General features: G+C 42.4%; 1 protein-coding gene across 1 annotated transcript in view; it reads right to left on the reverse strand.

The window, feature by feature from the left end:
• Positions 1-204: 204 nt before the first annotated feature.
• Positions 205-13,700, reverse strand: part of MICOS10 (mitochondrial contact site and cristae organizing system subunit 10) — a 33,638-nt gene continuing 20,142 nt past the window's right edge. The window contains exons 2-4 of the mRNA XM_041767760.1: positions 4,345-4,392; positions 3,025-3,134; positions 205-455 (exon numbers count right to left, since the gene is read on the reverse strand). Of these exons, the coding sequence (XP_041623694.1) occupies positions 441-455; positions 3,025-3,134; positions 4,345-4,392 (173 nt within the window). The 3' untranslated portion in view covers positions 205-440. The remainder of the gene's footprint in view (positions 456-3,024; positions 3,135-4,344; positions 4,393-13,700) is intronic.

Genomic DNA, 13,700 nt, shown 5'->3' on the forward strand with positions numbered 1-13,700 from the left:
CCAAGCACCAACTAAATAAGGTGGAGGCAGTTTTGAACACAACCCAGCAGGGGACCAGGGGCGGGTGGTGGAAAGGGTGCACACCAGCTGTGATTTCGGGAAGGCTCTGTGCGAGGCGGGGACCAGGAGGTTACAGCTGCTGGCAGTTCAAATACAGCCATCCTTAGGCTCAAAGACCAAAGGCAAAGAAACACAGGCAATGCATGGGCTGCCTATTTTTAATTTATTTCCTTTAAGACCACCTCCTTGCGATTTCCAGAGAGAAAATACAAAACAAGAAACAGACTTCGTTTCAAATACATAAACAGTGCGCTGGAGTTTAAAGCATTACTGATAACATTGTTACAGAAGAATGTCAGCTTACTCCAGGGCACTTCAGTATTCCTGAGGAATAAACATGGTTTCTCTTTTCCTCCCACTGGGATGTTCTCAGGTGTAAGTCACTGCTCTTGCTCCTGGAAAGTAAGGACACTCTGATTACAAGTGTGCAGACAGCATTTTGACAACCATCGCTGACCTAAGGGATCGATGGGCCCCAAAACTTAACACCCTGTTTGCTTTACAACAAGACGACTGTAAACACCCCTCCCAGGGCCTCAAGAGTGGCTCCCTAAACCTGAGGGGAGGACAGAGGGAGACGACCAGAGCAGGACTAAATAGTATCCAGACGACTGTTCCTAAAACTCATCAAAGGGCCACACCACAGGTGAGCGGACACAGCATGGCTCTGCAATCACACAGCCAACTACTGATGGGACCTTGTGCAACTTCCTTAACCTCGGGAAGACTGTGTTTCCCCATCTGCTGAAAGAGGGAAAAGTAGAACCTCTCCCACTAACCTACTGGGAGGGAGGTCTCGAGAAAGAACAGAAGGCAAGGCACCTAGGAGGGCCTCACAAAGGCACAGCAGGCACTCAACAGACAACTACCATAAAATGACTACCTTGAAACAGCCCTGTGCTGTGCTCCTCTCTTCAGAGAATGGAGGATGAGCACACAGGGGCACAGACTCAAGTCCAGGTACGGTTACAAGGCCATTTTGAAGCAGTACATACAAGGCTGTTAAAAAGGAACAGTGTTTTCCACAGTAGCTCCCAGCCATGAAATGTATGATATGCATATAATCACCCCTGAGCCATCATCCACGACAACTCAGTTTGGAACAATGAAAACATTCTGAACAAAGAAAAGACCTGAAGCTCCGCTCCTGTCCTTTCTGTTCTCTCCCCAATCCAGCTGTGGTGCCAAAAAAAAAAGGGTCCGGGAGCGGTGGAAACTGCCTGTTGTCGGCTGCGGTGCCAGGCAGCTGCGCCTCTTCTCGCACTGTCCCTATGATGACCCCACCCGGTCGCTGGCGCAGCGATGGCTCACTAACAGGGAGGGCGGCCAGGCCTCCTGGCCGGACAACTGCCCCCTGCTCCAGTTCTGTCGCTGAGCACACGTAGGCTGGTGGCTCGGCCGGCAGTTGGCGACCTGAGCAGGTTCTAAGACAGAGGCTACTGAGCTGCGGTGTGTCCTGTCGGTGGAAATTTGGTGACCCTTCTGGCTACAGCTCTTGACCAGAACTGGGACAATCAATTGTACCACATCTTCCACTCCACTTGTTATTATGGTACAACAACAGGTAAGTCAATCACCCTTTCTGGGCTGGCCTCCACTACTACCACCAACATTCTTATTGGTATAGCACTTCACAGCTTAAAAACATCTTCACAACAAATTCTCACAGCAACCACGTAGGCAGGAATTATTACCTTCGTTTTACAGACAGGAGACAGAAACTCAGAAGTAAAAACTCTGAGGAAGCAAGTGGTGGGTGGCCCAGGACTCAAACCCCAGACTCCCGGCTTCGGGGCCCTTCCCACCAGCGACCTGCTGCTGCCCAGATCAAAGCAACTAACTCTAGCTCAAGGGTGACCCAGAAAGGAGATGGTTTTACACATCCAGGCAACGGGATGTTCTTCACTGAAGCTGGTGTTGCTACGAAGAGTAGGCCTTAGTAAACCCAAGGCCTCAAGCACATCTAATAGGATATATAGTTTACTTCACTCATTCATTTCATATTTATTTGAGTGTCTACTTTGTTCCAGGCCCTGGGGATACAAAAATGAATACCACTCTGTCCTTGAGCACTTGGCCTCCCATGATCCTTTCCCCCAAACCCCACAGTAATCAATCATCTAACGTAAGGCAATGGGGAGAACCTCAGCAGATGTGCTACCTTCTCCCTGCGGAGGTGCGTGCTACAAGTTTTCATCTTGTCCACATTATTAAAAATCCATCTGTACACAAGGACTTACAGTCAAGAACCCACCCTTCTCAATAAAAAGCGGAATAATGTTGAGTCCCAGTTGTCTTTAGGTTTAGCCTGAGCATGTGTGAGCTGTTGACAGGGCACTCAGATCTTGAACATAAATGCTACTTACAGATATTTAAGACAAATCTACTGTACGGTGATGATAAACACCCAGGCAGGTTCATCAGTTCCACTCGCTAACATAAAAGTGTATAAGTGAATGCACAGGTACATCTCAAAGTACAGTGGGAGGGAAGGACTTCAGGCACCATATCGGTGTTAACATCTCTAAAGGTCAAAGAGCAATTAGGAGCTTAGTGGTACTATGATGACACACCTAGTTTATTAATTATATGTGCTCCGAAGAATTCTTCAAGGACTCTGGAGAAATTCTTTGCTTTTAACAGAAAGAGAAATATTGAGATGCCTGGGTGGCTCAGTGGTTAAGCAACTGCCTTCAGCTCAGGGCATGATCCTCAAGTCCCAGGATCAAGTCCCACATCAGGCTCCTTGCATGGAGCCTGCTTCTCCCTCTGCCTGTGTCTCTGTCTCTCTGTCTCTGTCTCTCTCGTGAATAAATAAAATCTTAAAAAAGAAGAAAGAAAGAAAGAAAGAAAGAAAGAAAGAAAGAGAGGAAGAGAGAAAGAGAGAAAGAGAGAAAGAAAGAAAGAAAGAAAGAAAGAAAGAAAGAAAGAAAGAAAGAAAGAAAATATCAATTCTGTACGTACTTTGACATATTTTCCATGTAGAAGATATGGAGCCTGGAAATCATGCTGACAGTTGGAGTAGGCCATTCCCAATCCCATGCCAGAACCAAAGGCTAATGGCCACATTCTTCCTAGTGAGCAGAAAAAGGAAAATCCCAATAGGGAACCATTAAGAGAAGATGAAGCTTTTTCTGTGGCTTAAATACATTTGCTTAGAGTTCAAAAAATATTCAACATGCATCCTATTGATGACTACAAGACGCCATACATTTCTATCGATATTTAATCAACAGCTAAAAACCAGGAAAGGGAGCCTATTAGTGAATTTACTAATTTAGCAAATATTTACCAAGTATCTATGCTGCTAGGTTCAAGGTCTTAACAAGTGGTACAGGGCAGCCTGGATGGCTCAGCGGTTTAGTGCCGCCCTCAGCCCAGGGAGCGATCCTGGAGACCCGGGATCGAGTCCCATGTCAGGCTCCCTGCGTGGAGCCTGTTTCTCCCTCTGCTGTGTCTCTGCCTCTCTGTGTCTCTCATGAGTAAATAAATAAAATCTAACAACAACAACAAAAAAAGTGGTGCAATATGAAAACAGTGGACATGGTTGAACCTTTGAATTTTTCTTTATCTATTCTAATCATTTGCTTATTCTAACTAATTTCTTATCAGAAATACCACCTTTCAGTAAGGTGCCTGAATTTTAAATGGAACCATGTGAACTTTGATTGCGGTAAGCCATAAGGCTTATTTATGCCAATACTATAAATGACTGTTTTGTATCAGCACCGTGAATTAATTATGATTCTCTAATGTATTCCCCACTCATTCTTCACAGAAAGGGGTCAAAGTGACCCCTCTGGCTTCTGTTCAATAGCCAAACCTTCAGAAGTTCTTCCACAGAGTGAAAGGGATATTGTCTGCCCCTTGCTTAAGGAGAATTTCTGGCCAAAAAGCATGTGTATTTCTGGTCCACTTGTTTTTATGACCAGCAAGACTCTCATTTTCAAGTTCCTTTAGAAAAGATTATAATTAATTAGAAATATTTGTGCATGCAGATTTGGCCAAATGACTCACTGGCATAAAGTACAGGCTTTTCGGATGATATCATATTGAAGTTATCAGGCACCCTGACTCAACGCCCAGGGGGAACTCTGGAGGTGCCCAACCCATTCTGACCTCTTCAGAGTCCACATTCTCTGCCTAGCACCTTTGACAGTGGCCTACCTAACCCCATAAACGGATGGGTGGCAACCACGAAGCTGTGTCCTCCAGAAGTGTGCCTGTTATGTGTGTATGCACACTAGGACATTATGCTGAAAAGGCAGTAAAAGTCACACTTACTTTTAAAGAAGGTAAGTGAGAAAACAAGTCCTAATCCAAAACCAGTACCTACAAAGAGGGAGGAAAAACATGTTAAGTCTTATAATAGTAATTTAACAAAAGTAAAATGAACATTTCATAAATATGAACATCTGTAAAACAAATTGTTTCTTAAATAATTTGGTACTGAATTGATTTTCTCATTTCTAACCTTCTTATCATCAGAGGCTTTATAGATGCCTTGGGTCCTTCTGCCTACAATAGAGGATAGAAACTTTATTCCCAATTCTGTCTAGACAAGTCTGGCAGGGTGGGGGAATGAGCCAAGAGACAGTTCTTGAGTAGACGCTCTCTGCTCCACTTGCAAATAGCATCTGGCTTCTTGGGCTCTCCTAGCCATCTTCCTTAGGGGTGCCAGAGACAGAAAATTAGATAAACAATGCCGACTGGAAGCTCCCCTTGTCATTTTAGCATTTTGAGTGATGGCTACTTTTTGAGGAATAGGGAAAGGAGTGATCCAGAACATTCCCAAAGGCTGTCGCATGTCAGACACAAGTCAGAGTAACCAGACAGAGGGAAAGAATTTCTTCAAAAGCCCCAAATGTGGAGATCAATTCCCTTCCCTTGTTTACACTCATACAGCATTTTCAACCACTATCGGTCAAAATAAAAGAACAAATGCAAGCGTATTATAATTGGCAGAAAAAAAATTTTAAATACCTAATTTCAATCAAACATCACAGGAACTGGAACACCTGGGTGGCTCAGTGGTTGAGTGTCTGCCTTTGGCTCAGGTCGTGATCCCAGGGTCCTGGGATCAAGTCCTGCATCATGATCCCAGAGGGAGCCTGCTTCTCCCTCTGCCTATGTCTCTGCCTCTCTCTCTGTGTCTCCCATGAATAAATAAAATCTAAAACAAAAAACAAAACAAACAAACAAAAAAACCACCTCACAGGAATCTAAGCTTGTGGAGGAAAAAGACTAGATCCCTATTTTTACCAGTATTTCTCAAACTTTGGTCATCCTAGTGCTGCCATCACAATTTTTGCTAAATCTACACCACCTTCACAATTCATCATTTTTTTTTCTTTAAAAGATTTTATTTATTTATTCATGAGAATACAGAGAGGGGGAGGGGCAGAGACACAGGCAGAGGGAGAAGCAGGCTCCATGCAGGGAGCCCGACATGGGACTTGATCCTGGGTCTCCAGGATCACGTCCTGGGCTGAAGGCGGCGCTAAACCGCTGAGCCACCAGGACTGCCCCATCGTTTTCTTTAAAAAAAAAAGAAAAAGAGCACCCCCACGCCCCCCGCACGCCGGCCGTGCGGGGCGGGGTCCAAAAAATAAATAAATAAAAATAAAAAAAGAAAAAGAAAATCAATGCACGTATTTGAATTTGGCTTGAACTTAAGTAACATTGGTGTAATTATAGCTTTGAGCGCTAGTCATATCTTTTTCATAAGATGTGTTAAGATGAACGTAGAACCATTAAAAGATATTTTTTTGTCTATGGTACCATTTTAGGGCAAAAAAAATAAAATAAATCACCCCTGTACTGTAGCGATCAATACATGTCCCAAACTTTGAGGTAAACTCATTTTTCCATTATTGAAAAAGTAAGTTATATATATCAAGGAAACACACCGAGATCTGATTATGTATTTTTTCTCCAGACTTGACCATTGCTTTCAGACCTCAGAGTATTGAGGCTCTTTATATAAAGCATCTACTCCAGAGTCCAACTGAGCCCCCAACCAATCTCTTGATAATTAAGCACCACCAAAAATTTCCAATTCTCACTTTGCCTTAGAAGTTTTCCAATTTGTGCTGTTGGAATTCCAAGAGCTTCTTCCCAGTCTAACCATGACTGTAGGCTACTGCAGTATAAACATTCAAAGTACTCCCCGTCAACCAGCCTAACCTCTGCTCCAAACACAGAACTTCAGCACAAGTAAGCAAGCTAAGTCACATAATCATGCAATCACCAAGCTCATGGTGGCCTGAAGAAAGTATTTATGCAACTTACTCAGAATGATTTCTGATCATTCTCTCCTGACATGTATATGTGGCCATGGTGTATGTTTCTTTCCTATGACTGAATCCTATACAAATATGAATTTTAATTAAAAATCATTACTTTGCCCTGTCCAAAGACCCTGCATTAGGTTTAGTGCCCAACTTTGAAATGCAGTATTTGAAAATCACTAAGGTCACCCTGATGTCCGTATAATTTATAATCTGGTGGAAAACTAGTCAGTTTACAGACAATAGTTAACTCTGTTCAAAGCTAACATCATTTGAAGGAAAAGGAACTAACATTTTGGTATTTCCCATGAGTACCCACCATTCTCTCCCCTTCCCACCCCCAAATTCTCTGTCAAACCAAATGACAACCTGATACAGGACTATCCCTTATTTTTTCCGATGCAGAAAGTACTTTGCTCAGGGATACTCTGTTTAGTTAGGGGTATAACAGTGAACGGGGCCAAGGTCTGCCAGACTCCAAAGCCACTCTACCCACTATGTCTTGACACTGGCCCTACAATTTCAACCCCGAAACAATCACTATCCTCCCAAGGGAAAATTGGAGTGTCAAGATTTCTACTGCCAGTGAAGATAGAGCCAAAAACCAAACTGTGCTTCCCACGCAACAGCCCAGAACGCTCGGCAACCAGGGCAGTAACAAGTCTGCACAAGGCCAAAAGGGCTTGTTCAGATTCATTCCCAAACTAACCCTACTGCACACGCCACAGACACAAGTCCACCTGGTAGGTGAGATTCCAGAGCTTTAGAGAATGCGAGCTATCACGATTGATACTCCTTGGTGAGAATCTGCTGTTGCCCGGTTTATAAAATGGCACCGGGTTCAATTTCAAAGCAACATGCCTCACCCCCTTGCAGCTGGAAGATGAGTAAGACAGTAAATTGGTACTAGAAAATGAGGTAAAGGATTTGGACTGGCTTACAGATTTCAAACCAGGCAATGGGATGGGGAGGTAGGCCAGTAAAAACATAATGGCTTACAATCAGAGCTTTTGGTCTTCTCCATCTGGAAGGCAATTTTTTGGCAAACAAATCAAAAGCCCAAAAGGAAAATATTTCAGCATTTTTCTTGTCCCTCTGACTCCATGCCTGTCTCTCCTATTTTTCCCCAAGGAAAGAAAGCTCTCTGATGCTCAACTTTTCCAAGTAGTAGACCAAGAATGATGGTAACCCACTGCTACCAGCATCGCTCACCACGGAGATGAGAAATGTTTCAACATCACTCAATACAGAACAGGAAATTTTACCCTAGACACTTAAGCTCAGGTATATACCCCAACCACCTGGTTCTGCTCCCAGCAAAGGCAGCTATCTGCAAGTCTGAGATCCAAATCCTAGGTCAGACTAACCAATAGATGGAGTGTGCTCTGTGGTGTTCAACTGGGCTACTACCTCTTCAATTCTGAAGAGTGATCCCCGCCCCCCAACATCGTTTCTATATTTTTAAGACACAAAATAACAAGACTGTCCTCTTCAGAAGAATAGAATATGGAAACTGATTTTTCAATGCCAATGTTTTACTTAAACTTAGCTATCTCAGTTATTTGAGAGATTAGCAACCGTGGAGCCACTGATGAGTTTCACAGGCTCAAGTTCTCACATGCTGGATTTGTTTTAAAAGGCAACATGTTGCTTCAAAGAAAGTCCCACCTGATCTGGGGACACCCACTCTGCAGCTGTTTCCACTAAAGATTGGCACCTCTAGGCCACGTTTAAACTTTGTAACAATAAAACATGAAAGGTTTGTCTTACAATAAAAACAAACCAACATGGAAAAGAGAAGAGTTTTCTCCGCCTTTGGCCACTTTTTTGTGTTGTTGCATGACAAGCTCTCTTAGAGGAAAAAAGCCAAAGGAAAAAGTACAAAGCATTTTTCACCTTCCCTGGAAGCAAATATTTAACTATGAATAAAGTTTATATAACTTTGCCTTCCCCCCACTCAAGCCTGTTCTTTTGCTCCATGCTGTCTGGAATGACAAATAACCCTACAGGAAAGAAATGCCTGATTATAGGTACACATCTTCCTCGTGGCAAAGTCCAGTTATGAGGGGAAGGAGGGGGACAAGGCAAAAAAAAAAAAAAAAAAAAGAGGAGCCTTATGGAACTGACATTAGGCAAGGAGCCCATGCTCCGAAACCATTTCTTTTGGAGAGGAAAAAGAATTGGCACAAATTCTTTCAAAAAGAAATTACTCCAAATCAATCTAACCCTGCACTTCCCTGCACATTTAGTGCCCAAAAGGACATCATAAAGCTGGCTAGCAGAGAAACAGATTTTTAGGAAGGAGCAATCCCTTAACAGTTCATCTGATACTATTTTATTTTATTTTTTATTTTTTTAATAATAAATTTATTTTTTATTGGTGTTCAATTTACCAACATACAGAATAACACCCAGTGCTCATCCCGTCAAGTGCCCCTCTCAGTGCCTGTCACCCATTCACCCCTCGCCCTCCTCTCCCCTTCCAACACCCCTAGTTCGTTTCCCGGAGTTAGGAGTCTTTATGTTCTGTCTCCCTTTCTGATATTTCCCACACATTTCTTCTCCCTTCCCTTATATTCCCTTTCACTATTATTTATATTCCCCAAATGAATGAGAACATGTAATGTTTGTCCTTCTCCGATTGACTTACTTCACTCAGCATAATACCCTCCAGTTCCATCCACGTGGAAGCAAATGGTGGGTATTTGTCGTTTCTAATGGCTGAGTAATATTCTATTGTATACATAAACCACATCTTCTTTACATCTGATACTATTTTAATAACAAAACAAGAAAGAACTCACTCCCACTAATGACATGTAAAATACAAAATATTGCCATATCTTATGCCCAAGTGGATTTTGTAACAAATTTAAAAGAAAAACAACCCAAAGCAGTACACCCATGTGTGCCTTAAGCTTTATTCTATGTAAGAAAGGGGAGGAAATAAATATATGTTGATGGCCATTATTGTGACATGTGGACAATTTCTAGTTCCAACTGTATTTAGAAAAAAATCTTTGCTCTTGCCATACCACCTATCATAAAGCTTTATTTCGCTGCAAATCATTAAGAAGCAAGCATAATCAGCAAAAATTAACAAGCAGGCTACATAATCTGATTGCAGTCTTGGGGTAGAAATGTACTTTGGATGTGAGCCCCTACACAGAACAAGTTGGAGCAGTACACGCTCCTGAGGAACCGACTTCGTAAAAGCTGCACTTGCCAATGGACTTCCAGGCAAGGAGGAGGGACTCATTGTTTGCAGAGACAGAGAAAAAAAAAAAAATCCTCATAAAGTCACTTAGAAAACATTTCTATGAAAGATCATAGGGGGGAAAAAGGACCATGGGCCCATTTTATTTATCAATAAGTTATTAAAATAACTAAACTCACTCCAGCTTACATTTAACGTCGTATTATTTTTTTTATTTTTTCACTTTTATTTATTTATTTTTTAAAAGATTTTATTTATTCATGAGAGACACAGAGAGAGGCAGGGAGAGAAGTAGAGGGAGAAGCAGGCACCATGCAAGGAGCCAGATGCGTAACTCGACCCCGGGACTCCAGGATCACACCCTGAGCCACCTGAGCATGCCTAGGCTTTTTATTTTAATTCCAGTATAGTTAACAGCATACTAACACTATTGGCTTCAGGTGCACAATATACTGATTCAACAATTCTCTACATTAGTACTCATCATGAGAAGTGGACTCACATGTCACACTTTAAATAAAGCTCCTATATTCATAAGCCTAAAGCACAGTACAGTTATCAATGCTAAAATGTGATCTGTATCTAAAAATTAAGTGAAAATTACACAGCAACTCCATCGTAATTTCTATACCTTAGATCAAAATGTATGAGCAAAAACTTAAGTACCACAGCAATGGGCAGTTTTGTGAATATGAGAAGCTTCAGGAATTCCAAGCAAGTTTTTCAGATTCCTAGAAGCCATGTGCCAAGCAACTTTATCCTTAAATGTCGAAAAGAAAAGATAAAGGTGGGCAGCCCTGGTGGTGCAGTGGTTTGGCGCCGCCTGTGGCCCAGGGCGTGTTCCTGGAGACCCTGGATCGAGTCCCGCGTCGGGCTCTCTGCATGGAGCCTGCTTCTCCCTCTGCCTGTGTCTCTGCCTCAAATGGTCTCTATGTGTCTCCATAAATAAATAAATAAAATCTTTAAAAAAAAAAAAAAAAAAAAGAAAAGATAAAGGTCCCAGGACACCTGGGTGGCTCAGTGGTTAAGCGTCTGCCTTCAGCTCAGGGCGTGATCCTAGAGTCCCAGGATCGAGTCCCACATCGGGCTCCCTGCATGGAGCCACCTTCTCCCTCTGCCTATCTCTCTCTCTCTCTCTCTCTCTGTCGCTCATGAATAAATAAATAAAATTTTAAAAAGAAAAGATAAAGGTTCCAAAGCAAGGAGGGCTTTAGTCTCCTGAGTGGCCTGGCAAGAGAACTGGTGCCATCACAAGACGTGCCCACGTCAGCCACTGTTGGGCAGCTAGCTCTCTGACCTCATGTTCATTATCTAACACCAGCGGCCTCAACCCGCTTGGCTATAGAGTAAAAACAATCTCGCAGGGTTACTGTAGCAGGAAAATGGAAGGTATCTGGCAGTGTCTGGAACAAAATTCAACAAGTGGTAGGTAAGCTGTTACTTCTCTAATGAAACTCAAAATAGGTCAAAAGTGTCATGTAATAGCTAATCCTCTATTAAAATACAACCCACTGGCTTGCCTAGGATCACACTGTGGGTGGAAAGTCACAATCCCCCCCCCCCCACTCTGCATAGGTATCAGCAATTTTTTATAGGAACACCTCCGGTTCTGACACACATTTTTTAAAAATCAAGGATTCCTTCAGACTCATGACTAACTAGAACATTTTGCTTAAAATATGATAAAGATTTTCCTAGAGCTATCTGGTGTTTCATATTTATGCTTTGAATGTGGATTAATATCAAACTGATCTATTTATAACGGGCATGCTTTCCTGTTCAATCATGTTTTGATCAATGCTATTAAAATCATCAAATGCATTTGTTATGACAGAACAAATAAGAATGTGCTTTTATAGAGACATACCCTTGGGACTGAGTTTAGTGAGAATTACATTTCCAAGAAACATTCCTGATTTATGAAAGATGCTCAGGGCCCAATTTATGAGGGGAAAAAAAGTTTTAAGTCCGCTCCAAACTGTGTTACTTAATGCTCTGAGGCAAAGACAGATTGTCCCAGGTGTCCATGTGTAAACGCCAAGTCATGTGAGTTAACCAGGAAAAGTGTGCCGGACCAGAGACCCAGAGATGGTAAATTCAGACTCTCAAAAGTCAACACTGCTGCAGGGTATATAGGAAACAGACTAAGAAGGTGGCTGTTTTACAAGACCTCCACCTTCCTGTGGCTCTCCGGACTAGACGGAGGCTGGAACATCTGTAGGAATTTCTCGAGTGGACGTCAATTCCCGGGATTCTGATCAGAACAAGCAAAGCAGTCAGCTGAAAGTAGTAAAGATAGGGAAGGTAAATGTGGAAGTCATTACTGGTGTGCTCTGCTTCAAGAAAGGCCCAACTCACTAAAAGGGTCCTTTTAAATGACTGCGTGTAGCACATGATCCAACTTACAGAATTCTGACAGCCATTCAACTTTTCAAGAATGCATAAAAGAAGAAACAGGTTTGGTACACATTTTCCTAACATAGAATTAGTTAATAAATTCACATGTGGGCATAGCATGCAGGAAAATGAAAAAAGGCTCTGAAGACTGAGGGAGACTGAAAAGAGGGAGACTGAAAAATACACACAATTACTAAGTTTCAATAAACACAGTAAAAGACGCAATGCATTACACTGATTAGAGGGGAGGGTGCTTTGGAGGAACTAACATTTATAGTGTCCGGCACTGTATTATGTTTCTAAATATTATTTCATTTGACCCACAGAAGCACCTTGTAAGATGTACTATGATCCTGTCTTCCAGAAGAGGAAACAGTTCAGTGGAACTGACTTACCCAAGTACACACAACTAAAAAAATGTAGAATCTGAACCCAGGCTGACTCCAAAGTCACGGCTCTTTCCTATACAAAGGGGTAAACTTCATGGAGAGTTGAGCAGAGCAGCAAGGGCATATTAATACCAAGCATTTTCTGCACTTGTAGCAGGTAGTTTATGACTATGTTACTCTTCAGTCACTCAAGAAAATAATAGAAACCACAGGAGTTTGACTTTTTAGGAGCGGTAACAAAAACCTGAAATTACTCAGAATCAATGAGAAAGAGTCAACAACTCAAGCTGGGAAGTACTTCCCTCTGTGCACCGGCTGTAGAGCAAATGACTCCAAATGGGCTGAGAGCTGATAAAATGGATCTAATTTCATCCAAACTGCTCAAAAGGGTGTCTTCTAGTGAGTTCCTTCCCTCCCAACACCCCCAATCCCTCTAGCCCATCCCCATTCATACAGTAACTGGATTCTCATCTTTGGGAAAGGAAATAGAGAAATCAGGGATTCAAGATACCCAACATGTACATCATTATAGCAGTTATGTTGTCACCTACTCCTGATCCAAATGAAAAATTCAGTGGCGAAACAAGAACCAATAATTTCTTTTCCTTACACATTTACTTGAGCTACACTTATTAGCATTTATGAAGTAGAAGGCAACGGTGTTTATTCTTTGAAGGTGGGAATTGTTACTCAGTGGTCTATTTCAAGTGATAAGGTTGTGTGGACTTGGGGGTAAGACAGGTTAAACGTGAATGAGAAGACCGGTTAGGTGACTTATTAGTTGTGTCTTAGTCCTTGGGCAGATGATAGAACACTCCTGGCATCTGTTCATATGGAAATCAGGAATACTAAGAGCTCCTGCCCCAGACTAGGGACCAGTGAGAGTGACACAGCAGAATATGTGTAAAGAGTCTTCAGAACAGTGCATTGTGCATAGTAACTGTGATCCCCTTCTCCCAACCAGCCAAACCATCCTGGTGGGTCAGAGGAAGGATGGGGGAGAGGCTGGTAAGATTTGTTTCAAGAACAAATCAAAAGTTCAAATATTTACTGAGTGCTGTAGGGCAAGGCTACAGGGGTTCAACAAAGGTCAGAAATGAATAAGACAGAGTCTCTTCCCTGGGGAGCCTGTGATGGGGAGGATAATAAGTCAGGGACCCAGGAAACTGATTGGGACAGTTTTCTGCTGGTCCAGAGAGAACAGGTAAAAGGAACACACTTAGCTGGATAGATTTTTTAAAATACTAATGAGGGAGGTCATTTGAGTTCTCTTAAAAGGTAGACTTTGAACAGCCCTAGTTTGTGAGGAAGGGCACATGGCTCCATCCAAGGCTCACGGGGAAATTT

Source organism: Vulpes lagopus, chromosome 8 (genome assembly GCF_018345385.1).
Source record: "Vulpes lagopus strain Blue_001 chromosome 8, ASM1834538v1, whole genome shotgun sequence".
Lineage (NCBI taxonomy): Eukaryota > Metazoa > Chordata > Mammalia > Carnivora > Canidae > Vulpes > Vulpes lagopus.